At 45.4% G+C, this 27,536-nt stretch overlaps 1 protein-coding gene across 2 annotated transcripts in view; it reads right to left on the bottom strand.

Annotated features, from left to right (window-relative positions):
- Positions 1-16,837: 16,837 nt before the first annotated feature.
- The window catches only part of LOC144781997 (calpain-1 catalytic subunit-like), a 383,987-nt gene continuing 373,288 nt past the window's right edge, over positions 16,838-27,536 (bottom strand). For both annotated transcript variants that reach the window (XM_078661096.1, XM_078661095.1), the window contains exon 21: positions 16,838-17,300. In XM_078661096.1, coding sequence (XP_078517222.1) covers positions 17,274-17,300 — 27 coding nt within the window. In that variant the 3' untranslated portion in view covers positions 16,838-17,273. The remainder of the gene's footprint in view (positions 17,301-27,536) is intronic.

The following is a 27,536-nucleotide window of genomic DNA, read 5'->3' as shown; positions in this document are numbered from 1 at the left end:
CTGTTTAGTTAACATTTTGCTACAAAACTCAATTTATGAACATGAATGTAAAACTGTTCCCAAGTTGCTGAGTCACGATTTAACAATAAAAAGTGGCGTATGTCCTTTAATTTTGGTCAAGTGCTGACACTCACCTGTAGCGGCTTATGTCTGGCTCTGCCATGCTTGTGCCCCTCAGTCTGTTGCTTTTCTTCTCAGAAGAAGACTGGGATCTTGTAAGACTTGGGATTTAAGTTGACCTACTGCACATCTCTCATTGCACAATGGTGCCCTCTTATGGTATTGTTAGAACTGGAGGTCTCTAGTTGGCTGAGGTACGTACCTTAGTCCAAATAGGGACCCTTGCTGCTAGGCAGGGTAAGGAGAGACACAACCTTGGATAACCCCTGATCACCCCCTGGTAGCTTGGCACGAGCAGCCAGGCTTATCTCCATGGCAATGTGTAAAATATTTGCAACCACACTCCAGTAACACAGTGATAACACCACAAATGGACACCAACTGGTTTCATAAAAATAGCGGTATCTTATAAAAAGAATACTATGAGACCAAACGATAGAAAATCAACATATGCGTATTTGTTATAATTCACATGGCCGGTTATTAGGCCAGCAATCACTTGTAGGTTCTTGTGGTATAAATGAGCAATTCACGATCTCTAATGCAGTCCTAATGCAATGCTATGCAGTTCGTAATGTAGTAATAAGACAGTCCTTAATGCAAGAATCAGGCAGTTCATAATGTAGTAATAAGACAGTCCTTATTGCAAGAATCAGGCAGTTCGTAATGCAATAATAATGCAGTTCCTATGCAGTCTGCACTGTCTTCTCGGGCACCCGTAGGCCCCAACAGCAGAGACAACGGTCATAGGCCTAAAGGGTGGCCCCGGTCCTGCTGGCCAGGTCCGGTCTGCTCGGGGAGTCAGAGCGCCTAACGCAGTGTAGCGGGAGAGAGCTCGGAGCACTAAACTCCTGCAAGCCTCCCCAGGCCCCACACGCTTGCGGCTCCCGACCGGAGTCCAAGACTTACCTCGGGGGGAGGGGGCTGCGCTGCCTCGTTCGCTCTCTCCCCGCTCGTCTGACGTCCTGCTGGGAGATCCCATCACATTGCGGCTCTGTTGCTAGGCGACGCTGTAGCCGGACAGGTTACGGCGCTGCCTTCTCCTTTGTTGATGATCTTGGGCAGATTCCTTTTGACGAACAGCGATCATGATGCCTTTCACCTTGTAGCTTCCTTAGCTTCAAGAAATCCTTTAGCATGTTGCGGCTCGGGCTGGCGGGGGGATCCTTACTCACAGCCTCAGTTACGATGATGGCTCAGGCCACAAACAACAATACAGCAGCGTGGACGATGTTTCACGCTGCTGGGGCAATGCGATCATGGGGCACCCCGTAAACAGTACCACAGATCACACCGTAGACTCAGGCATGCAAGAGCACCACACACACAGCGTCGCTGAGACACGGTTGGAAACCTTTATGTTCCTGAGTTTCCACAACAGAGGACCAGCTCTCCTCAGGCCCTTGGAGACACACTACTTCAGGACACAGCACACAGCAAAGTCCCTTGTCCTCTCCTTAGTCAAACCAGCAAACTGCAGGCCAGCCCCAGAACACACAGCAAGGGCAGTCCTTCTCTTCAATCTCTTCAGCTGTTCTTCTTTGCCAGAGGTTCCTCTTGACCACCAAGTAGGTGCAATCCATTTTCAGTATCGGATTTCAGTCTTGGGTTCAGGGGTTTTAGCTCTTGCATATATACCCCTAAATGCTTTTGAACTCTTTGTGTTCAGGGGGCTCTGACCTCGGTCCAAACCAGACCTGGGTGTCTTCCTGCCAGTGCACACCCTCCTCCTTTGATAGTCAGGGTCTGGGGCCCAGACGCTCATCAGGAGGTGAAGCCATCCTTTTGTGGCAGCAACACAGCCCTCTTGACATCCAGGGGGCTACTCCCCCCCCCCCCCCCCCCATCAAATGCAGGCCATCCTGCTTCTGTCTCACCTTCCCCTCCCAGGACACCGAAACAGCAAGCTGCCACTCTCTTAGTATGGGTAGTGAAGCAGAGGGTGTGATCTAGCCACACTCCCAGGTTCCTGAGTTCCATCACTGGAGTAGGGGCCGGCCCTAACTCCGGAGGCCACCAAACGCCACCCCAGCGGTCAGCTCCCTTCCCAACGATCATCACCTCAGTTTTTTTCGCGTTCAGCTGGAGACAGTTGTTATTCATCCAGCTGGCCACCTCTCTCAGTCCCTCTCGAAATCTGGGGGCATCCTGTTCGGCATCCCCGCTGATCGTGACCGCTAGCTGCGTGTCGTCGGCATACGAGACCATGGTTAGGCCCCATTGCCTGGCGACATCAGCCAGCGGCCGCACGTACAAGTTGAAAAGCGTGGGACTCAGCGAGGAGCCCTGAGGGACCCCCAGGTCCAACTGATGGAATTTGGACTGAAAAGGGGGGGTGGCAACGCAGAAGGAGCGATCGCTAAGGAAGGAGCGGAACCACTGCAGAGCAGAGCCACAGATGCCGATGTCCTCCAGGCGGTGCAGAAGGATGCGATGGGACACCGTGTCAAAGGCAGCGCTGAGGTCTAATAAAATAAGCGCTGCCGTTTGACCTGCATCCAACACACTCCGCAGATGTTCTACCATTGCAAGAAGGGCAGTCTCCGTGCTGTGGCCAGCACGGAACCCATTCTGCATAGGATCGAGGACATCGGCCCGGGCCATGTGCTCAGTTAGGGCCAGGTTGACGTGGGCCTCCATGATTTTGGCCGGCCAGGGAAGCAATGAAATCGGGCGGTAGTTTTCCGGTTTTAAAGGATCCAATGATGGTTTTTTCAGGATCGGGGAAACCACCGCCTGCTTCCACTTGGCAGGAACCGTACCTGAAGTCAAGGAGAGATTGATCAGTGAACACACCACAGTACGCCCCTGAAAAGAGGAGTCTCTGAAGAGGGCAGGTCTAAGCGGGTCCGCCGGAGAGCCGGACTTGACTCGTTGTGCCAACTTGACAAACCCATCCCAGGACAAAGTAGGGAGAGAGTATAATGCCGGGCAGCTGCGAGGGCCATTCAAAGGGATGAGTGGTAGCGTCGTGCTGGGAAACGACTGATAAATGGTCTTGACTTTCTCCAAAAAGAAAGCGGCCAAAATTTCGCAATGGGAGGTAGAACCATCCACTTGCGGCGCCGCTCTCTTAGCCATCAGATTTTTGAGGGCTTTGAAGATGGTCTTCGATGGATTGTGGCTGTTACGGAATTCCGTCGCATAGAAGGCCGCACGGGCTCTACATGTTTTTTTTAGCGACATCATACGTCTTCCGCCACTCCCTTTCTGCCCTTCTGCATGAACCCTTCAGGGCACGGAGGGCACTGTCATACCAAGGGCTCGATTGCCTGGAGCTGGATTTACTTGAGATGATAGGCACCAGTTTGTCAAGCGCCTTGGTAATCCAGCTGCAAAATTGGTCGTAGCCCAAGGTGACATTAAGCAGGGGGCCTAATGGCTCTTCAGCCATGATGTAGTGTAGGTCCTCTAGCCTAAACTTATTCCAGTGCCGCCGATGGAATCCACTTAGGAGATGTAATAATAGGGGTTTCGGGGAGAGGTAGCCAGACAGACACCAAAAAATGATCCGTCCAACCCAATGGAGAAATAGTCAAGACTTGGACATCTGATAAGTTGGTAAAAAAACGGGTCCAAAATGTGACCAGCCACATGTGTGGATTGAGTGACAAGTTGGGTCAGCTGAAGGGCCTCCAAATCCGCCAGAAAACCACTGATAGCCGGGGTCTGTTGATTGTCAAAATGGAGGTTGAGGTCACCTAAGATACAAAAATTGGCACAGTCACTAGCTAGCGTACTAACCGCCTCAGGGAAAGCTCCCCTGAATGCTACATCACTGCCTGGGGGGCGATACACGACCATCCCAGACAGCTTGAACTGAGGGCTGATGTTGATCTTAAACAGGGCGCTCTTGCACTGGAGTGGGCTTCTGTCAGCATTTAAAATGGGTGGCTGCAGGGTCTGCGCTGGACTTGGATCTTCCCTCTTGGCCTCCAACATTACAAAAATGTATGGGTGCCCGGTGGGCACTGGGGCAACCACAGTAAATGTTAAATGGCCTGCTCCCATGGCAGCCAGAATAGGGGATGGCTGGGGAGCTGGCAGGAGCCATGGGGCGTTGGGGCTCCCCCTGTCGCTTCCAACATTTGCCATGTTGTGGGAGCCCTGGGTGGGCACTGGGACGCCCATAATCAAGGAGTGCCCCATAATGCACTGCAATGGCTTTTTATTTAAATATTTGGATCCTAGTTGTGCCCCTATTTGGGGCAGGGGCATCACTAAGCATTTGTTTTTAATGGTGTCGAGGGCTGCAGGGAGCGCAGCAGCCCCCCCTGCTGTTGTGTGTCGATTTAGATACCGTATATAGGTTTCCCGATTTATGACCTTATATAGGCACAATTCGCATTGCCCATATTTAGGCATAGAAATCCAGCCCTTATTTAGGCATTCTCCATGCTAACCAAATACAGGCATAACCACCTACGCCTGTTCATCTACGTCACAACGAGTTATTGGAAAACCAGACTCTTAAGCCTTTAGGACTTCCCCTTGCTTGGATATTGATTTCTCCAAGAACTCATTTATTATGCTTGAACATCTATTCCTTAGGGGTTCATTCATGACGTTCTTATGCCCGACTTTTATGTCAATACTGGCATTCCTAAACACCTTCAAGGTATAAACATACCTTCACTTACCATGGCGAATCACGGTTCGGCTGACTACTTGCACGACGCGGTTCGCCATGGCAAGTTCGGAAGAAAGTTAAGTCCCTGCCTGACGCACTGACCAGACGCTGTCATCTCCTCGCAAAGAATCCAGCTCCAGTGTTTCTGACTTCCCTTGCGGTATGGAGCGGACTGGAACTTAGAGGGACTTTGGCAAATCTTGGCCAATATGTGAGTAAGCAGGTTGTTTTTGACAGGCATTCTGTTACTACCCACTTCTAAATCTGTTCCTCAGTGTCCTGTGTGGCTAAAATATAGCATTTTGTTTCGGGAACCTTCAGCAGCACTTTATCAGACCCTTTTCCAAAAGATCATGAGCTTCCTATATTGGTCAGGGGTGTAACCGCTATCTCACGTGCAGCTCTCTCTCTCGTTGTTTGTCAGCTATTGGTCACAAATGTGATTCTCAGGCAATCTATCTGAAGGCGATTTTTCCTCAGTTTCACACTCTTGGGCTACCTCTTGAGGCTGGTATAGTAATGCATTACTCATCAAAAGCACATGAATCCTAAATTGGGTGTATTTTGACAAGCTGTTTATCATTTGGACAGTCACTTGAATTTTCAAATGGGGTGCACAAATGTGCTTCTGGACCCAGGGGATCTATAATATAGTTGCTATATAACTTTTGAACCCACTGATGCTTGACTATATCCCTCCAGTTCTTTGACCTGCACTGGCTACCGATAGCCCATATATATCACAATGAGGGCTCTCTACACTTTCAATTGGGCAATCCATTGCAATCGACTGATCTTCCTTCAACTGAAACTTCACACCTACGGCCAAAGTAGGGTCCTGTCGTGCAGACTGGCCCTTCTCTTGACTATCCCTCCCTTAAGAAAATCTAGCATGAATGGTACTTTTTTTCTTTGTATAGATACCCAAGGTCTGGAACTTGTGTTTGGCAAGGACAAGGCTTGCTCACAATCATCTGAAATAGTAAATACCTGGCTATTCCAAAACGGGTAACCACTTAGGGATATGTGAGACAAATGGAGGTATCTGCCAGTGCAAATCTATCTATACTCGTCTGCATCACATTATGTTTGCTGAAGATTGATTGGAGAATCTCCCTGAATCTCATGCATGATACCCAATGCTTCCTACATAGGTTGCACCATAAGTCTGATCTCAAATAACCATGCACAACAAATGGGTATCAGCTTACCTGACCACTGACAAAGTGCTTTGGGACACGGGCAGGGTACGAAGTGCTGTATACATGTAACATTACAATACAATCACCAAAGAACGTTTACTATATTTTTCTCTGCCCTCTATAATACTCCAGGAATAAAGGGCCATGTGAAATGTAAGGCATTATTCTATTGTCTTAAACTACTGAAACATTAGCGAGCACAGGCTGAGTTAAAGTCAGATCGCTGAGGATGAAGTCACCAGTGCTATTAAGTTCCCACAGACAAACAATACAACACACTAAGAAGTCTGTGACACAATCCTTCAGATAATTTCAAGATGAATTCTCACCTAAACTTGAACCATCAACAACTTACTGACATCATGCTGCAACCAGTTATTACCTTAATTCCAAAGGAAGGGAAATACCTACTTTACTGTGCAAGCTACCACACCATAACACCACTAAATGTGGAAATGAAATTTCTAATGAAAATGGACAGGATTTGCCTCCACATCCAACATATAATCCACCAACACAACATTGTCTATACTGCTTCTAAATTCTAAGCTGACCACTTGCATATCATACCTAGAGTACCACAACTGGGAAGCAGACTGCGGGTTTTGTCCTTTAATGCTGAAAAAGCATTTGATAGGGTATCTGTTGCACACCATCAAAGATTTTGGAATCCCAACTGCAATGTTCTTGGTAAAGTGATCTTTATGTATGTTTGTGTATGTTATATCTATAGTGCACACCTAGCCAAAAGGCAGCAGAGTGCTGTACATGGTCAATGGCAAGCTTAAAATTATCCAGTAATAAGAGTGAAAGGTAGATGGTTCATACATTGTGATATAGTATTCTTTGGAGAATCTTCAACTCTTTCTAAATTGGAGCAGCGTTTGGGAGGTTTGATGAATACAGGGATATTGTTTCAGATCCCGGATGCATAGATGAAAAAAGCCTGTTAGCCTATTTTTTTTATGTTTAACACTTCTTAGTCTGCAGTTGGATGGTGTCTTGGCTGCGGGTGGTGCTTCAAGGATGGATTGTGACTAGATAGACCTTGTAAGAGCCATTTACTTTGGAGAGAGGCATCAGGGAAGGTTTTTCACTGTTATCCTTCCTTTTCTCAGTGTTCCTGAACCCACTGGCACAGTGAAAAATAAAATGGGAAACCATGAAGAATAGTCCTATGACAGAGTATGTCTGTATATGGATGACATCTTATTATTTTTAGTATTCCAAAAGAGAAGTTGTTGCTTATTGTAGAGATCGCTAGGTAATTTGGCACTATTTCTTGATACAATATACACTTGAGCAAGATTGTGTCTATCCATCAGATGAACCAGCAGCCTTTTAATCCTTAACGAGGTACCACAGTGAGTGACACTCCCAGTTATTTGGAGATCAACCTCCAGAGCTCCTACAAGAGCATGGTAAAGACACATTTTAAAAGACTGCAGGAAAATGAAAAATATCAGTTTTGGGAAATTTGTGTCAAAATCGATCGAGACAATATAAAGATGGTTTCACACCCAGAGAGAAATTAAATCCTTAGTATGACCCTCTTGAGCTTCCCTACAAAGTATTTCAAGAAAATGCCCGTACTGCTGTTCGCCTGGCTAAAGCTGGGCAGTAGATCAAACATAAACATGAACACTAATGCTTGACCAACCGAGGGTGGCCGAAAAGTCCCCACTATTGAATTGTTCATGTGGGCTTATAGAATGCAACAGCTGTCTTGGGTGCTTAAGAGGGATTCAAAATGAGCAGCATGTATTGCCAACTTTGAAAATCTCCTATTTTGCAATGTATGCGAGTTAACCTAACATAAAAAATTAAACTATTCTCAAAATTAAATGTATCATGAATTATATGTACCTGGTGTATGGATGGTCATTACTCTAATGTTGGTATCACTCAGGCTTTTCCTACATTTTATCACAGTTTATACTCTTCTGAGTCACGCTGAACAGTTAGGATCATGTCATTATTTTCAATAGCCAATCAAAAACCTTTTTATACTTCAGATAGCTTGAGGAAAATGTTCTATTCATGATGAGTTTGTCATGGTAATTGAATCTCCATGGCCCAATGGTCTCTTGATTGTATGCATCGCTTCCCCTAAATGCTGAGTCCTATACAATTTGTACAATTAGTTTGTGTGCTAAAGAAGCCGAAGATATTTTTGGAGGCTATTATAACACTGCCTCCTAAAGTAGACCAATATCATTGTTTTGGGAATAAGTTTAGGCATATATAAAAACATGATGCTGTTGTAAAATATTTGCAAATATTTTCTCATTTAATCTAGTATTTCTTTAAACCACCTTATTTTTGTGTTTACTCTAGCTTGAGCACTTAGATTTAGGGGGTTAAAGGTTATGGTCACTCTGTGGGTTAATGGAATGTTGGGTTAAGGAGGTACATGGGTGTCCGTTAGAGCTTGGAGGCTTGTGCTGGCAACTTTATGGTGACTCACTGTGTAGACTATCTTAACTAACCTACTGTTTCCTGTGGTGAAGCACAACACTTATATAGTGAACAGTGGGAGTTTGTGAAAGGAGGTTGCTTTCTGACAATACTATGATTTCTTGGCTACAGTGCAGCATTCAGTATTGGTTGCTCAGTAGTGCTCTGGATGCTAAAAACACTGTCATTGGGTACATTGAATATCTTATTTTCAATACCAAAAATGCTATCTTTTTGGTCCCACATTTATGCAAATGGTTAAATGTCTATATAAGAACTTCGGGGCATATTATCAAGAACGGCGTTAAAATTATCGCCGGTTTAGCGGCAGAAAACTGCCAATAAAGCGGCGATAATGGGCTTGATAATATGCCCTGGAGAATTCCAATAGAAGCCCATGTTCACACCAGAACATGGCCTTCTATTGGAATTCTCAAGGGCATATTATCAAGCCCATTATCGCCGCTTTAGTGGCAGTTTTCTGCCGCTAAACAGGCAATAATTTTTAACGCTGTTTTTGATAATATGCCCCTAAGAGTCTAATGTTTGCTAGACAATATCAGAATTGTGAAATCAAAAGAAAGGTTTTAGCTAAGAAAATCATGAAATAAAATTAGTTGCTTATGCTTATGATATATTAAGTTACATGTAATATCCTGAGATGTCTTTATCCCATTATAGATTAAGATTATTTGTTTTTTTGATATCTAGCTACTGACAAGACTCCAAATTTACCATTGACTATATTATGCACCTTGTCTGTGTTTAAAAAAATATGCTGCCCAAAGAAATAAAGAAATACTCTAACATTTCAGTGTCTGGTAGTTCGATAGCATCAAATACTCAATTATTGAAAATGGAAATGAACTAAAAAATACATATTTTTTTTATATCTGTCCAACTCTGTATTAATTTTGGTGAGTTAGTCTTAATGCCATGAAAACTATTATTATTTCAATTATTTCACATTGTTTACTAATCCTAATTTTTCAGTTTTAAATCCTTTGATTCCATTATATCAAACTGTTGATGTAATAAAACAATTCAGAATTTCTCATGCAAAAGTAAAAATAAAAGATGCTAAACTGACTTTAATTTTCCCTTGATCATTGGGAATATACTCTGGTATAGCTATAATTAGAAATATGTATGAACTAAATTTCTTTTTCAAAATGTTGATTGATCAGTCCACTATATCTTCATTAAACAAAATTCCCTATATAACTACCTATTATTTTGCTGCTATTAATTCTTACTCTGTGTCTGGTATTTATTATTTCTTATATGAAGTATTAAACATCTTAAAATTAAAGGAGAGATACATTTTTCATGTACAAAGACAGGTAAGGAATTTTCATAGAGGTCATTTTTACATGGAAACACAGTTTAGAGGAACGGATAAGTATATATGTTATGTTTTTCTACCCGATGTCCTTCGATATTTCATCATAATTTCCAACTGGATAGTCATCAAGTCTAATATTTTTATTAGACGAAACATCTGCTGATTGTTAAGCGATTATAGGATAGAAGTGTTGCTACCCTTTTCAGAAGATTGAAATAAAGGCATGGGTTCCTCTCAAAGCTGCCTCAATTGTTTAATGAAAGTTTATTTCCCAGAAAATTATATTTTTAAATGTACTTATGAATGTTTTTTGTTTAAACCCAAACTACTCAAGATATGTTTGAAAGCTCTTCTGAGGTGTAAAAGGGGAGATATAAACTGTGTGTTTAAAGAGTTGTCTCAGGTGATGGGATTTTTAAACATAGGGGCAGTCAAACAGAAGATGCCAATGGACATAGGTCGCCAGTAAGGAAGTGAAGCCACTTTTAAGTCATGGAGAAGGAGGAAATTATAGTAGGTGAAGTCTTGCCTGCGTGAAGAATCCCTCCTTCAGCTACTTATGTTGGGCTGGAGGAAAGATGAGCAGATTTAGAGTGGTTGACTGTAGAAGACTAGTTATTAGATGGGGTTTAACCTTATATGTAATGAAATGAAATGAAATGAAAGAAAATTTATAACGCGCAACTAAAACCCAAGGGCATCAAGGAGACGTCTTTGTTGAGCTTTTGGGAATAATGTACAATAATTGTAAGTTCACTGGAGCCAGGTGGACGCAGAAATGGAGGCGTGCTTATCTTTGCAGGCTCGTGCCCCTTCACCCGCGTGACCCCAAGCACTACATTGACTTGCAAGACTCCTAGAGAGCTCATACTTGTCAATGCATTGAATTATATTTGTACCTCTGTGTAAGGGCATAAATGTAATGCTCTACTCCACTACTCATAGCTTACATATGGGAGGTGGAACCCATGAGTCTTGCATTGCTGACATGGGACATACCTCTGCATTTCATTGTGTCAGTTGTGTGCTGATGTAGAGGAATTAATGTACAACTGGCACACCTCCCTACACAGTGGTTTGTGAATCGGGAATGAGCACCTGTTCAATACTTGGCCCCTTCCCCGAGCAAATTTTCGTGTGGGGAAAAATGCATATAAATCGTGCACAGTGCTCTTTCCCCCATGTGTACTGGTGCAGATACAGAGAAATGTTTTATTCATCTCCTTGTGAGACTTTTCCTTCTCTTTCTCTGTCTATAATCAATCAAGTTTTTGTTTCAATCTCGAATATCCCTTTTCCATCACACAGATGGGGGGGAGTGGGGGTGGGGGTTTAACACCCAGACAAGCCCTACCCCAGTTGCATGTTTCATCCACTATTGCATGACTTTTTTCTTTGCCTTCCGCAGTGTTCATTTTTGGTGAGTTTATGACAGCAGTTGAACATAAACATTGGGAAGCATTAAGGGGCATATTATCAAGAACGGCGTTAAAATTATCGCTGCTTTAGCGACAGGAACCTGCCACTAAAGCAGCGATAATGGGCTTGATAATATGCCCTTGAGAATTCCCATAGAAGCCCAGGTTTTGGTGTGAACCTAGACTTCTATAGGAATTCACAAGGGCATATTATCAAGCCCATTATTGCCGCTTTAGCGGCGGTTTCCTGCTGCTAAAGCGGCGATAATTTTAACGCCGTTCTGGATAATGTCCCTTAATTCTGTACATGATTTGTACATTTTTTCCGAATGATTTCCCTTCTTTTAAATTTCAAATGTACACTATTCCGGATACCACAACCTTACCTTTTAAGTTCCCAAACACTTTGGAAATTACATGTATCTAGTGTGTGTGTGTGTGTGTGTGTTGGTGGAGTGGTCAGAAAACAGAGAGATATGTTGTATCTTGGTTTGTCTGCTGTGTGTAAATGAAGCGGAGTCTCAGGAGTGGTCTGACGTCATGGTGTGATGTTCTGTGCAAGTGCTCAGCTTAAGGGTGACTTGGGGACCGAGCGAAGAACATGCCACCTCCAATGGGGCTCATCACTTGAGTACATTCCAAATATTTACCTGTGTAGCTATTATTTTAAAGTAAGGCCCCTTGGAGAATCTTACTCTTACTATGTGAAAATATGCCATTACGGTTGCCTTTCTGCTGGACTGGCTTTAAAAAGAAAATAAAGGACTCCACATGCCAGGGTGAAATATCAGTGAGGCCATGTCATTCCACAACTTCACTTAGGCACACACCAGAAGTAATACACTAGTCCAGTGGTTCTTAACCGTTTGACTTTTGTGGAGCCCACGTAGTGCTTAATTTGTAAAGGAGAGTGCCGGTGCCCATAGCTCTGGTCAGATACCCGTGGCGGGTGTATTTAATCATCAGTATGTCAAATTCCAAGGCAGGTAATCTTAAATCTACCTCCTATTTTTTTTAATCCACTCTTGGACACTCCCTGTCTGTTTATCTCACTCTTACAGGTTCTTGCTTCCTCCCATTGTGACGGTTCTTCATCTCTTTTTTCCTCCGCCTTATGGATGTGTGTGTGCTTTTCCTTCTCTTGAACGCTGGTAAATATTTTTTACAGAAAAATAAGTGCTGGTCCCCAAAAGTAAGTGCCGGTGACCACACCAGCAGCCACCGGCTCAAATTAAGTACTGCCCTTACGTAATCATTATTGGAACCCATCACTCACACTGAATCATTATTGGAATCCAGGGACCATGCCCTAAGAATTTTGGATGATTTGAACCACAAAACAATATAGAAAAAATATAGAAACCAACATTCATCAAACAAATACACAAATGATGAACTATTTTATTTAATTCTCAAACAAATATTTAAAAAATCTATATTATAATTTAATGGGAAGTTTGGAGCAGAGCCGGATTTAGGGTGGTGCGACCTGGGGGGGGGTGGTGCATCTGTTTAGCAATAACTTCAGTTTAAAAGCACCTGCTGCAGTCTCTTATTCTACAGCTTTCAGACAGCAATCAAACTGTCGAGATAGCTGTTGTGATTAATGTTCCTCATAGAAAGAGACATCAGAGTTTAGTCTAGTGGCAGTTTTGACCCGCCATGAAGTAGTGCAGAGGCTAATATGCCTGCTGCAACTAACAGATCTGTATTTTATGTGGATAGCTGAGTGGATCGGTAAAGTCAGCCTTTACCAGCGCTTTAAAACAAATCAAATGTATGTGCGAGAGGGACTATGGAGAGATGAGGAACATGTTTGCTGGGTCGCAGTGAGGGAATCCAAAGAAGAGGTCATGGAGCAGGGGGAGGGGGCACCACCGAGATTGTTGCACCGGGCGCCAAAAGAGCTAAAGTCGGCCCTGGTTTGAAGCTTTTCTAAATTTAATTGAGGCTAATTGTCGTCCATACTATATTCTGCTTGATACGCTTGCACTGCTCCCAGGAATAAATGTGAGGATACTAACTTAATCTTTAGTTTCAAATGTCAGATTCCTTCACAATTAAAAATTCTAGTTGAACATGTTGCTTCTTTATTTATATATAATTTACTAATCATTTAATATTATTTCACTTACCAAGCAGTTGCAGACCCCCAGAGTAGGCTTTGCAGACCCTCCAGGTATCTTCGGACCACAGGTTAAGAGGAACTGCTTCAATCTTCGGATAAAGTACCAGGACACCTTTCCAGATGCATCTCTGGAACTACTTGGGCTGTAAACTTTGGGATGTACTTTGCTCTCCACCAAACTATCGCATCTGATTTTCTAAATGTTCCCGCTTTGTTTTTCTCTGGTTTTATCTGAGCACTAGGGGTAGGCGGAATTTGCGTAATCGCGTTACGCAAATCTCTGCGAAACGGTAACAAATCTTCGCGAACACGCAGAAATTCCGCAAACACGCGGAATTGCTTGTTCGCAATGCCTTTTTACTGTTCGCAATCGCTGTTTGCGTGCTCGGGGGGAAATATCTACCGAACACGCATTTTTTGAACGCAAACAAGCAAAAAATTTCGCGAAGTCGCGGAACGCAGAATTTTGGGCAATTTCGCGTTCTCCGCGGAATGCGAAGCATATCCTGTTATTCTCCTGAATGGATTGCATTTTTGCATTACCCTTTCTGCCCACCGGGTGTGCAATTATTATGGAATGTTGATTCAGATATAGAAAGAGGATCACTCCGCACAAGCTTCATTTTTTCCCCCCACATAACTCCATATTTTTCTCAGATTATTTAGATTAAATTCTTCTTCCTTCCTATCAATATACTTATGTTTCCATTAGATCGTTGTGGGATATAAAATTCATCTACCTGGTCCTATGCAGCAACTCTTCCAGCTTTCTTTGGACTTTCTTGTAAATGTAAATTTCCCGCGAGACAAACCGCTTTTTTCCCCGTAGGCAAAGGGCATTGGCCGCCAACCTGACACAAACAACAATCTTGCCTGCAAAATGTGGAAGGGTTCCCTCATGATCTGTCCCTAGCAGACTTTGGCTGAATGTGGGGCCCAAAGGCTGGGGGCTTCTGCTATGGGCTCCCGACTCTGTGTTTCACCTAAGATGTGGGGGAAGTAGTTAGTTTAATTTCTGCTTCTCTAATTGACTGGTCTTCTTCAATTAGACCATTTCACGTGAGTGGGATTTCCTGTTGCCCCACCTCATAGCCCATCAATACTTTTCTCCTTTCCGTAAATAAGGTCTTCATTCTTGCTTGCTTTGTTCCAAGACTCAAGAGAGAGAGGCAAACCACTGTTGGAACAATGTATGGGTTAAAACTGTGTCTACTTTCCTACTTTCCTGCGACTATAAACTTCAGTGGATTGGCAGTGGATACAGCAGCATTTGTGATACCATCTGATCCATGCGATCCTTCATCAGGTTAATTTATTTGCCACTGTGTCTTTTAGCTAAACATCAGCTTCAACAAATACATTTGGGGCCTTGACCTGCAGTTTTTCCTGTGGATTTCTGTTCTTGTGACCCCCTCTATTTTGTCTTGTTCAAAAATGCTGCGCAAACAAACGATGGACAGAATGCTGAATAAATCAAACATTCACCCCCAGACAAGAGATCTGGGTTAAATCCATCATTCTTTTGCTCACCATTTCACCTCAGTTTGGAATCAGCCATTTGCAAATTAGTCTTGACTCCGCTCCTCATGGGAACAGTCCAGCCCGAAATGCCAAACCATGTCCTTCCTGGACTGGAAACAATCATCCTAGGATTGGTTTCAGTTTATCACCCCTCACTAGCCAGGCTAGCTTGGATACCCCTTGGGGCGATTAACAGGCTCTACAAATACTGATTGAGGGATTGTTCAATTTTGCCGGTGAAGCAGGAGTCTTGGCTACCCTATCCATTATGTCTCCTTGTACTCCTGGTATTCATGCAATGCTTGAAATATCACAGTTGCCTCAGATATCCATGTGTTGTGGTTTAGGGCTTTCTGGGCTCTTTCCTGATAACGATGCTAGTTTGACTGGTGAGCAGTACCTTGAGATTTGGTACAGCTGCAACGTGAGCCATCCGCTCCAGCCCACAGATCCTAGTAACAGAAAATACCTTGGGCGTGAATGAGCAAATTTACCTCTATTTAAGTTCATGTACAGAGTTTCTGCCAGAATGCCAGCATGGTTGCAAGGAACTGGCGGCATGAATTATAAATTCAAAGAAAGAAAGGGGGAGGAGTCACAGTGCAGGAACACTGTAAAGAGACTATGCATGCATGGACGTCTTTCTGCGACTGGTTGTACCAAGGGTACAGCCTTTTGAAGAGTGGCTTGTCAAAGACTCTAAGAAAGTCAACAAGGCTCACTAGTTTGCATATGTGGGCCTTGGGACCTTTGCAGCTTTTTCACTGCAGTGTTTCATCTACCTGCCCTATGGTGTGTTACCCTTTGTGAACAGCAACTTCATGGCATATTATTATGAATGACCATATTTGGCAACCGTATTCAAATTTCACGTTTTTCATGCATTCTGGGATCTGATGGTGGTGTGCTGAAAACTGGAACATGGCTGAAGGGGCCAGATTGCGCATTACCAGATGTGAATAGCAGTGGCGGTGACTCAATGAGGGGGCGGAGCAATGCCCCCTCTGCTGCGAGTGCAGAAAAGATGAAAAATAAAATGGTAATAAAACAAATGTATTATCATTTTACCATTTGATTTTTCATGCTGGCAGCAGCCGAGTCTGAGGGCGGGCCAACAGCAGGGAGGAACAGTGTGCACTTCAGTTTAAAGTGTGCATGTTACTTTGGCTGGCTGGTTTGCTACGGTCAGCTGACATGCGAACTTTAAATACTCCAACCTGAGCTGTCTTAGACAGCTGAGTGGAGAGCAATCACAGGCCCCCAGTGCTTAAAGGAGCTTCGAACCAGTTCACTCGGCATGGCAGCAGCGCCTGAATTGGTAGAGGGGAGTTTGATGAGGCTCTGGGAGCTTGTATTTGATCCACCATCTGCCGAGACGAAGAGGAGCACTGAGCATGAGGCAGTGGGTAAGAAATTTTTTTCTTTTTCTTATTTGAAATTGATTTAACTCACTGACTGGCACTGTGAGGATCTTGCAGTGACCTTAGCCTCAACTCCAGAGCTTTCAATCGTGGCACATTATAAATCCTGTTTAAAACAGAAGGCAATTGATAATTTTGATGTTGAGCCTAAGAGCAGGACTGTTTTTTTATACGTGCCTGTCAGTGGGTTAAATATTCGTCCTACCAGTTTAATTTGCCGCTGGCCGCCACTGGTGAATAGTAGTGCAGGTCCCCACGAGCGAACCAAGGTTGCTCTGCTTGCTGCATGCATCCACCCCAGAACATCTGTGTACACAGTGCAACCTAACTCAAAGTCGTTTCTGGTTTTCAGACGATGACGTCTGTTTTTCCCAAAAGTGTTCAAGCATTTTTTCCAAGCGCGTCAATCTCTAGAAGAGACCAATAACGAATAACAATCTTTTAAGGTGACCAACTATGTTTTTTTTTACCCAAAAGCACTTCTGGCAGCTTGCTTTACATTATTCAGGCATAAGCATTTTTAAGGCTTGTCAATGAAAAATGAAAAATGGTGTATAGATTCCAGGTCTCAATAAAAATGAAATGGCTAGTTTAACACATTTACAAACATGCTTTAATACTTTGTAAGTGTAAAGCGTTTCCAGTAACAAGAATTAGCTCTCCTTCAAGAATTTGTTTGAGTTTTTGAGTTTTCAAAAGTCCTGAGATCTGTTTTTTAAAGCTGCAATAAATGTACTTTTACACTTAAATTCTAGACTGACGCTATTGAAATGTAACTTGGCCAGTTCCATGTTTGTGTACTACAGGTACAACATTAAAAGTTTATTTCTGAACGTTGGGAGTCAGACTTCGGGTGACGTTCATTTGTTATCTCTGATGTTGTCACGCCCGAGTGGAGCAGGTCTCTTGTCCACAGCACCCAAGACCACTTCAACGATTTACACTATTTATATATATATATTGGAATTATTTATATATGTCTGGAGTTGCAGGGCCTTTCCTGAAAGTTGATGCTCAATATCTTCTTCCCATCAGGCAAAGGTTGAAAGCTCGACCCACTAGAAAATAAAAAAGAGATTGGGAAACATTAATATCAAAACAGGAAGCCCCCCAAATATTTAAGCTCTGACATTTGAGAACTTCTAACAGTAACTGAGAACCTTGAGGGTAAGCTAACATTGAGGACAAATGTTTTACTGAACAGCTCAAAATAATTATTTCTCTCTTCCTCGCTCTGAATCCGGGTCTAGGTCGGCAATGCGATAGGGAAGTAGATCCAGTAATGCAGAAAAGTAATTACATACTCTAGTATAATCAGTAGAAAAGCCAGAATTTACAGTTTTCTTGTCCACTCGAACATTTCCGCCCTGTAGCCTGTCGTGTTGCCATGCCTGACTACAGAGAGACAGATCAGGCAAGTAGGAAGCGGAAGCGGCTGGGACAGGAAAGGGAGGAGAAATATAGCCTGTGAGCCAGTAACCGCCTGGCAGGGAATAAAGAAGGACACCCTTGAATGAGCTCTGAGTCCTGTGTCTTATTTGGGCGGGCTGCGGTGCGACAATGGCGACGAGGATGGGATCATTTACCCCACAAACAACGTTGCACAGCCCAGCTGAGGATACGGCCCCAACGACACGCCAGTAGCTCCAAAGAAAGAGCGCGAAAGCGAACCGACACCTGAGACTGCCAAAAAAACACCCTGCCCTGGCTCGACGACGTCGCGCTGCCATCCAGGAGCGTGAAGCGAGTGAAGCGCTCGCATAGCCCCGCACTGAGGAAAGTGCTCGCGCAGCACGGAAGACGCGAGGAACCCGGCCAAGCAGCATCGCGTGCTCGTGCAACAGAAGACGCGAGGAGCCCTGCGGAGCGGCGTCGCGGTGAGCGCGAACGCCCCATTCCCTCCCATGACCAAAGAAACACGAGGGTGAGTCCCGCTGAACAAGCGACCGCCGAACAAGCAAAGCGTGGCAAATGCATGATAGAGATTGCCGGGGCCAAGGAGACAACGTCTCACGCGGCGGCCATCTTTAAGTCAGGCGCCAGTCCCATACAAAACCCACGTTTTAACCACGGCGGCCATATTAGAGTCAGGCACAACCACTCCAAGCCATAAAAACCAAGTGGAAAAGAGCGGGAACACCACTACACACCTCAGCTAGAAGCAAAATAAAGACAATAAAGAGAACAAACTTCAGCTAGAAGCAAAATAAAGAGAACAAACACTACAAATAACTGCCGAAGAGTGCAGAGACAGCATGTCTGACACCGACGTTCAGAGCACCTCCACAAGCGGAGGCGCACCAGCGCAGTCCAGTACAACGATGATGCCTCAAGCAGCGCCCGTAGGAGCACCCTTCATGCGACAACCACAGCCGCTGGTGCTGACGCCTGGCAACACCATGGGGCCCGCCTGGAAGACCTGGAGCGAGGACTTCGAAGATTACATGGAAGGGTCCCTGGTACAAGACTCAAAACGTAAGCTGGTTGCACTACGAAATCTAGCAGGCCAGGAAATAGCACAAATAATCAAAGAAATGCCCGACGCTGCCACTGCCACTTATGACGAAGTGAAGGCTGCCCTTGATAGGCGATTTCTACACAAGCGCAACGTAGACTATGAACACTACGTGTTCAACCTGGCCTCGCAAGAGAAAGGAGAGTGCATGGGCGACTTCATCACACGCATCAAGAGAATGACGCGCCATTGCGATTTCGAAAACTTCAAAACGGAAGATGCACTGCGGCTCCGCATCATTGATGGCTGCCGCTCAGAATCACTACGCAGACGCCTCCTAAAGAAATCCTACACCTTAGAACAGATTGAAGAACTCACAAGGATCAACGATCAAGCAGAAGCTCATGCCAAGCGAATAGAAACTCACAAGCCCGATCACAAAAACATGCCCTCCGAGTACAGACACGCAAAACCACCCGACCTGTGCCGAGCACGCACTGAACAAGCAAACACCACCACAGTTCCCGGAAAACGTCACCCAGACGAGAATCGTGGCACACAAAATCCACCAGATCTGCACCCGCGTGCTACCGATGTGGCCAAGATTATCCACACTCGGGACAATGCCCAGCCATCGGCCAGCGGTGCCACCGCTGCGGGAAGGACAACCACTTTGAGGTCGCATGTCAAGCAAGACAATCTACACGTCAATCTCCCGCCCCACGATCTGACACCCGACATCACGCACGTGCTGTGACGAGAAGAGAGAGTCACTCATCCAGCTCCTCGGGATCAAGCGTCCGCTCAACACGCTCTCACCAACGGCGAAGCAGATCCACAAGCACGCCCCGCTCTCGACATCATACCACGAGATCACGTCGAGCTCACCGATCCTCATCCAGCGGCTCATCGTCACACACGACAGTGTCACAAGACAGTGACGAGTACATTTGTATGGTGGCTGACCCGGACCGGTTAAAACGATACCCCAAGCTAGACATTATGATAGGGGATCACCCAGCAAAGTTCGTCCTGGACTTGGGAGCCTCGCTAAATTACATCTGTGCGCTAGAGTTCTACAACATGAAAACTCGACCCAAACTGGAGCCAGCGGCAGTTCGCATATTCACCTGGATGTCCCGGAAACCCTTACCATGCCTAGGTCGGTTCCACACCACGCTGACCTTCAAAGATAGGAAAATTCCAGCATATGTCCATGTAGTGGAAGGACCTGACGTTGCCGACTGCCTGCTCAGTTTGCCAACAGCTGAAAGATTGAAACTGGTGGAGCTGTTGTACATGACTGAAGACGCCCCTGACATCGTGGCGAAATTCCCAAAACTCTTCAAAGGCTTGGGCAAGCTGAACCACTTCAAAGTGAAGCTCCACATCAATGAAAATGTCACACCTGTTGCCCAGCATCACAGGAAAGTGCCCTTTCATCTACAACAAGCCGTTGATGACGAGCTACAAGACCTCTTGCAAACAGACATCATAGAACGCACATCTGGACCCACCCCATGGGTATCCCCCGTCGTGGTGGTCCCAAAGAAAGGACAAGACAACAAAGTCAGACTATGCGTGGACATGCGAGCGCCCAACACCGCTATTGAGCGAGAGCGCCACCCAGGGCCACACATAAGTGACATGATCACGAAACTAAATGGTGCTACAATATTCTCAAAACTTGACCTGAATAAAGGGTACCACCAATTAGAGCTCCATGAACAATCAAGGTACATTACAACATTTACCACGGATCAAGGTCTATTCCGTTACAAACGCCTAAACTTCGGCATCTCATCAGCCACTGAAATCTTCCAGGAAACCATCCGAAGAATTATTCAAGGGTCAGTCAAAATACACTTTATTCGATTTTTGTTAAAATCATAAAAGGCAGGAATAATACATACATTTAAAACATTTTAAAACATTTTAAAAATACCCACAAAACATTTATTTCACACAGCATCCTTAAAAAGGTCACTTAGTTAAAGTTAAAATTAATATATAGAGGTTCACTTTTAGTTTAGAACAATACAGTTCTCGGGCTTCTTTTGTTTTTTCCTCTATAAGCGGCTGTTAAAAAACTAGCAACACAGAAAGTGACATGTGCGTCTGGTAACCGTTGAAGAAAAAGCAAGGCTGGTCTCACTTGTATAAAGCCCATGGTTTTCAAGAGAGGTAGTAGATATTTTCCCCTCTCCAAATTGTAAAGCCCACAAAAAAACATAAAATGGAGAGTATCCTGATTAGAGAACTGATCACACTCACAAGGTGGTGCATGCTCAGGTTTTCCCCATACGGGGAAACAGCCTAGTGAGTAGTGGATCAAGTTCATTCTAAATCTGGTTAATAAAAATCTATGCAGGGGTTTAGTAACGAATTGCAGATATGGTTCCATAGCGGGGGAAGAGGACAAGACCAAATGTGCTCTTACTAATGGTTTCTTGACTTCCAACTCCTCTCTATCTAAACGTATCCTCCCCTGGAATTCTTTCTTAATCCAAGCAATGTCCCTTTTCCTGATGTTTGAAGGTGTTGTATATAGGTCTGGTCTCCCGAGGGCAGTGAAAGATGACTTTATATATTTCAACCATAATATTTTCATTGCCCCCTCCCTTGCAATCACGTCTTTAAGAATTATATGGTTTAAAGACAACTCTGTGTTTAACCAGGTATTGGCCCAGAAAAGTAAAGGGGCCAATTTCAGTCCATCTGTAATATAGGGTAGGCCAACTTCTTCATGTATGGAATAGGTGGGGGTAGAATTTGGGACCGATAAAATTCTTCTAATAAGCCTGTTTTCAACCCTCTGTATGCTATCCAAGTTAGCATATCCCCACAGAGCTGCACCATATGAAGCAATGGAAACGCATTTACTTTTATAAACTTTTAACACAGCCTCCATTGGTTTAGCCCCTAATCTTTTCGTAAAGGCCATCAGGGCTGCTGTGGACCGAGCTAAGGAAATGTTCTTGGCCTTAATCTGCGGAGCCCAAGAACCTTTCTCATTAAACAGGACCCCTAAATATGGGAAAACAGGGACCCTGGAGAGAACCTTACCCTTACATGTAAAGATTTTAGTATATGATTTATTTTTCTGTGGGCCCACAATCATTGTGTGTGATTTAGTTGCATTAATTTTTAGGTCTAAGTTAACCATAAATGAGCCAAAAAGCTCTAAAAGGGTCTGTAGACCAATGCCCGTGCGGGCGATGAGAACGGCATCGTCCGCATAAAGGAGAGCCGGAATCTGTTTCCCACCTGCCCGCGGTACATCTGCATTGCCTGTTGACAAAAACTTCCCTAGGTCATTTATATAAATAGTAAATAAAAGAGGGGCCAGGATGCAACCTTGGCGAACCCCTTTCTTTGACCTGAAGCTATCTGAGCAACGCCCTTCCCTGGTAACCCGGACCTTCGCAAAAAGCCCCTGGTGTAAACTAGCTATAAGGGCCACCAATGAGTCCTCAATGCCGAGCTCACGGAGTATAACCCAGAGCTTGCTCCTATTGACCAAGTCAAAGGCCGTCCGAAGAATTATTCAAGGGATTCCAAACTCATTTAACTACAGTGACGACCTACTAGTCTTCGGCAAGGATCAGGTTGAGCACGACACTGCCCTGGACAGGGTATGCCACGCATTACTGAAGGCAAACCTGACGCTAAATGCCGCCAAGTGCGAGTTCCACAAAAACACCCTCAAATTCTATGGACACACTTTCTCAAGTGAAGGGATGACGCCAGACCCTGACAAGGTAGCCGCGCTTGCTGACACTCCGACGCCCCGAGACGTGAGTGATCTCCGCTCTTTCCTTGGCATGGCGAGCTACTGCGCGCGCTATATTCGTGACTACGCCACCATCAGCTACCCACTTCGAGAACTAACACGTCAAGGTCAACCCTTTGAGTGGTCACAAGCATGTGAACAAGCCTTCACGGAAATCAAACAAGCCGTCGGCTCAGCCATCAACCTTGCCTACTTTGACATGACCAAGAGAACAGAGATCACTGTCGACGCCAGCCCGGTGGGCCTAGGCGCCATTCTAGCTCAGTATCGTGAACACTCTGACCAGCGCCATATCATCGCATACGCCAGCCGCAGCCTCACGGATACGGAGAAAGCATACTCCCAGCCGGAGAAAGAGAGCCTGGCCGTAGTATGGGCGTGTGAGCACTTTCACCTATTTGTGTATGGAAAACACTTCACCATCATCACTGACCACCAAGCCCTACTCACCATATTTGGCAATCCCAACGCCAAGATGCCACCTCGCATTGAGCGGTGGGGTTTGCGACTCCAAGACTACATATACACGATTGTTCACAAACCGGGCAAGGCCGAGAACCCAGCGGACTATATGTCCCGACACCCACTACCGAGTGTCACGACCGCACAATCGCAGACGACTACATTCACTTCGTCATCGATGCTGCGTGCCCTCCTACAGTCCCCCGGGAGGCTATCCAAGAAGCATCCGCCTCAGACCCACTCATTCAAGCAGTCATGACCCACGTACGCGCCAACTCCTGGCGACATGCCAAGACCACAACTCCTGGTTCGGAAATACACCTCGGTGACCTCACGGCGTTTCAACGCGTTCATGATGAACTTTCCATCAGTGACAATGGCCTTCTCCTGAGAGGGGGGAGGATTGTGATCCCGCACAAACTACGCCAAGGAATTGTCAACCTAGCCCACGAAGGCCACAGAGGCATGAACGCCACAAAGAAGACCTTGAGAGAACGAGTCTGGTTCCCCTCTCTTGACCTAATGGTAGAGACAACTCTAAAGGACTGCATGACCTGCCAACTAGTTAGTCGCGAAGAACCCCCAGCCCCACTTCAAATGTCCGAACTTCCAGACGGAGTATGGCAGCAAATCGCAGTTGACTTCTTTGGACCACTGCAATCAGGACAATACATCATGGTTGCCATGGATGAGTATTCAAGATTTCCTTTTGCACACATGATACCATCTACCAGAGCAACAGCCGTCATCCCCATACTGGATGACATCTTCGCAGCGTGGGGCGTCCCTACAAGAGTCAAGTCCGACAACGGACCCCCGTTCAACGGCCATGAGTTCGCAGACTTCGCGAAACATCTCGATTTTAAACATCAGAAAATCACTCCCCTATGGCCACAAGCCAACGGCATGGTGGAGCGATTCATGGGGACGCTAAAGAGGGCAATCCAGCAAGCGAAACTAACACGCAGAGACGTCCAGCAAACCTTGAACGAAGTACTGAGGGCATACAGGACCACTCCCCACAACACCACGAACCAGTGCCCGGCCACAATAATGCTGGGAAGAATACCCAGAACACCCAGAATACCCAGAACACGATTACCCACGATAAGCACAACATCTCAACCACGGACCATCACTGTTGACCATGACACGCTGGTTGACGTTGACAGAAAGAAGAAGCAGAAGATGAAGACGTATGCAGACCGGCGCCGACACGCCAAAGATGCCGACATCCGAGAAGGAGACTGGGTCATAGTACGAGGTGACCGAAGAACAAAAGCAGACAGCCGATACCTGGACATTCCCCTACAGGTCCACAAGAGGAAAGGAACAATGATCACAGCCAAAGCTGATCACAAGCAAATAACGAGGAACATATCACACTTCAAGAGATACACTCCCGCGAACGGGCGAGGAACGTCCTCAGGTCAAACTTCAAGTGACCCCGCCAGTCAAAGCGATAGCAACGATGCCCACTACCATCAATCTCCGAGAACAACCAGTGGCCCTGATCGACGCAGCCAAACGCCAGACCGAGAGGCTCGCCCCAGACGTCAGGTGAGGAGACCCCGGCGACTCGTTGAAGAAATGTAGCAACATTCTTTTGTACAAAAGGGGGAGATGTCGTGTTGCCATGCCTGACTACAGAGAGACAGATCAGGCAAGTAGGAAGCGGAAGCAGCTGGGACAGGAAAGGGAGGAGAAATATAGCCTGTGAGCCAGTAACCGCCTGGCAGGGAATAAAGAAGGACACCCTTGAATGAGCTCTGAGTCCTGTGTCTTATTTGGGCGGGCTGCGGTGCGACATAGCCTTCTGCACTTCTGAGCTCAAATGTCTCTACTGGGAAAAGGGGAGGTGGTGTGTAGGGGTTCCAAGAAGAATCGGACCTCTGGGGCCCTACCATAGATGCATATAGGCTCTTCTGTGAAACAACAATAGTAAAATCTCTGGGAAACCTGTCTGTGCTCCCTGATAAAAGTCTACATTTGGATCAGGAAAATGCTGGACTAAATGTGGTAACTGTTTGCTCAAACATGGCTTCAGGGTTGATATACAGTTGCCAGTCCTCATATAAGATCCGCATCTCTGGAATCTGGTGGCCACTTGTGAAATTCTAGGTATCCCTGGTAAAAGGTGGCTATCCTGGAATAAAGTGCTCGCCCCTGTGTAAGGTAGTCAGCCATGGAGATATATATCTAGATTAACTTTTGAATCTCCTACAACTGGAGGTCGCTAAATACATATAATTAATTGTTCGTGATTGTGAAGTCGGACACTAAGACATGCAAGAAGAAACTGGAGAGTCAAGAGCAGGATGTGACATGCCCTGGGAAGGGCACTGGAGGAAGGAGGGCAGTGATTTTGGGGTGCAGAAGAGTTAGTTTTAGAAGAGACTGTGGCGAGCAAGGGTGCAGAGATAAATAAAGGTACAATACCTCACTCGCCTGTGTCTTAGTGATCATTTTATGTCTGTCAATATTACAGCTGGTGACAAAGGTGGTGAAGCAGTAGCCCCACAGACTCACACCTCTGGCCGAGGAACCATAGTCCCCAAATACAGCAGAGAAGTGATAAGGCAACCCCCCCTCCACCCGACCCAGATGACCAGAGCCCTATCCTGCAACCCGGCAGCCGCCACTGTAACAAAGCTAGCAGCCAAGAGCACCTCAGCAGGCAATCTGAGTGCACCCAAGTAACCATCACACTTCAGAGTGACTCTTGGACCAACACGCCTCCAACCCCAAGGGAGTGAGACCCGCCTCCGCAAGTGGGCAAACTCCTTTAAAGCCCCACAAGAAAAATAATAAGTGACAAAGGAGGTGAGAGATGAAAATAACAAACAACAACAAAGAGAAACAACTCAGTAGAGGTGGAAGTTTTGAATTGGGCATAAAACAGTGCCACCCACAGAGGCCTACAAGCGGCTATCTTGGATTGGGCCAAAAACAGACCCAAATACATAGGCTCATCAGCATCCGTTTTATATTGGGCAGAAAGCCCACAGAACGGCCAGAGAAAGCAATCTGGACCCATGAGTAATGCTTAACTCACCCAAACAAGCAACCACAGTAGAGGCAAAGTAGGTTTAACACACAAACGGGCCAGTATGTCTTGGGGCAGGAAAATCAAATATGATGCGGCCACCTTCCAAAAACCGCTACCACTATTCAACATAGCAAAACAATGGTGCCAGATGGGCTGATTGGATCGAATAATTTGACTTCTTTGATGCACTGAAGTCAGAAGATGCAACAATAATCAAATACCTCAAGAATCTTGCAGTGGTGGTATCAAGGAAACCTCCTGTAGGAACAAGCAACCGCATATCAGAAAGTGAAGGGCACACATGCCAAGAAATTTGACCCGACACCCAATGTTGACTACAAGAGGTACACCTTCAACAAGCACAACAACAACCGGGAGTGACAATAAATGAATTTGTGGAGCATCTAGAAGTCCTCAAAAAGCACACCAGAATCAAATAATTAAACTACAAGGAAGCCATACAATTCAGGATAATTGATGGATGACGGCCCGACTCATTCCAAAGATGAATGCTCAGAGAAACACTCACACTGGACAAGATGCTAGCTGCAGCGGGAGCTAATGAATGAGCTGAAAGACAAGCACCTGCAGTGGAAGCAGGATCTACACACAAAGGGACGGTACACGTCATGAAAAGCAACCACCAGAGAAGCAAAGACAAGTACAGGTTCTTTCATACCCAACGGACAAACACGTAAGTGCTACAGATGTGGGTTGTCATACCCACATAAAGGGAAGTGCCCAGCCTTTGGGAAGACCTGCAAAGGATGCAGGAAGAGAATCACTTCAAGTCCATCTGCCGAGGACAGGACTGGCGGGGCAAGTCTGACTGACACGTGACAAAAGAGAAGTCAGAAGACACCCGCAGACACCACTGCAGGTCAAAGGACACAGGACACGGCAAGGCACCATGTGGGGAACACTGAGTCCAACCTTAGACGACCACTCTCCACTTCGTCATCCAGCCAGTCACCTGTGTCAGCATTCAGCGACAGTGATGAAGAAGGATACTTTCTGATGATATCCACAGAGGAATGAGGGACTCAGCTGTCTACCATCAACCTGAGGATAGGGGACAGGCAGTAGAGTTTGTTGTGGACAGTGGAGAATGCGTAAATGTAATAGGAACACAAAAACTAACACAACTGCCATACAAACTCCAACTAACTGAGACCCAGCTGAAAATGTATACGTGGACAGGAAGGAAACCTCTGAAATGCACCGGGGACGAGAAACAGCTGGCAAAATCTATGTACTAGAAAGGACATCACCTGCTCCCAACAGTCTGTGCTTGGCGGCAGCTGCAAGCATGTAATTAGCAGAAATACACCATGCCAGAGAAGATGTACAATAGGTAAAGTCTGCAGGAGTAGTAGGCAAACGCCCAGTAGTCTGAGAGTGAATAACCCCTCAATACCATTCATCATTGACAGTTGAGTTTTTATCAAGGTGCTGCCCTTCAACAGATTCAGAGAATTCACACTGACCCTGGGCCTAAAACAATCAGATGTCCAAATGTAAACCTGGGCTACATT

This window comes from Lissotriton helveticus, chromosome 9 (genome assembly GCF_964261635.1).
Source record: "Lissotriton helveticus chromosome 9, aLisHel1.1, whole genome shotgun sequence".
NCBI lineage: Eukaryota > Metazoa > Chordata > Amphibia > Caudata > Salamandridae > Lissotriton > Lissotriton helveticus.
Note: the sequence above shows the minus strand (reverse complement) of the source record. Positions and strands in the feature narration are given on the sequence as shown.